The sequence below is a fragment of the Dipodomys ordii genome, unplaced genomic scaffold (assembly GCF_000151885.1).
Source record: "Dipodomys ordii isolate 6190 unplaced genomic scaffold, Dord_2.0 Scaffold16, whole genome shotgun sequence".
NCBI lineage: Eukaryota > Metazoa > Chordata > Mammalia > Rodentia > Heteromyidae > Dipodomys > Dipodomys ordii.
In genome coordinates, this window is record NW_012267232.1 from 14731953 (window position 1) to 14732269 (window position 317).

Here is a 317-nt window from a genome sequence, read left to right on the forward strand (position 1 = left end):
GAGATCTGAGGATGGGTAGAGCACTAGCCTTGAGGTGAAGAGCTCAGGGACAGCGCCCAAGGCCCAGAGTTCAAGGCCCAGGACCGAACAAAAAAAAAAAAAGACCACAAGCTTTGAAGTGGCAGTCTGCAAAGGAATCCTCACATAAAAACCACCGCACCCTTCTCCTTCACTGTCCCTACCAGCCAGGTGGTGGAGAAATGAAGGGACCCTGTGTCGACAATTCCTCTCGACCTAGAGTGGCCAAGGAACTCTTTATCGCCACCACGATCTCGCCTGAAATCTCGGTGCCTGGAAATGGGACCCCCCCCCCCCCC

The 317-nt window shown here is 54.6% G+C and overlaps 1 protein-coding gene across 1 annotated transcript in view; it reads left to right on the plus strand.

Moving 5' to 3' along the window:
• Positions 1-200: 200 nt before the first annotated feature.
• Fbxo33 (F-box protein 33) overlaps positions 201-317 on the plus strand; it is a 38919-nt gene continuing 38802 nt past the window's right edge. The window contains exon 1 of the mRNA XM_013012232.1: positions 201-287. Within this exon, the coding sequence (XP_012867686.1) occupies positions 201-287 (87 nt within the window). The remainder of the gene's footprint in view (positions 288-317) is intronic.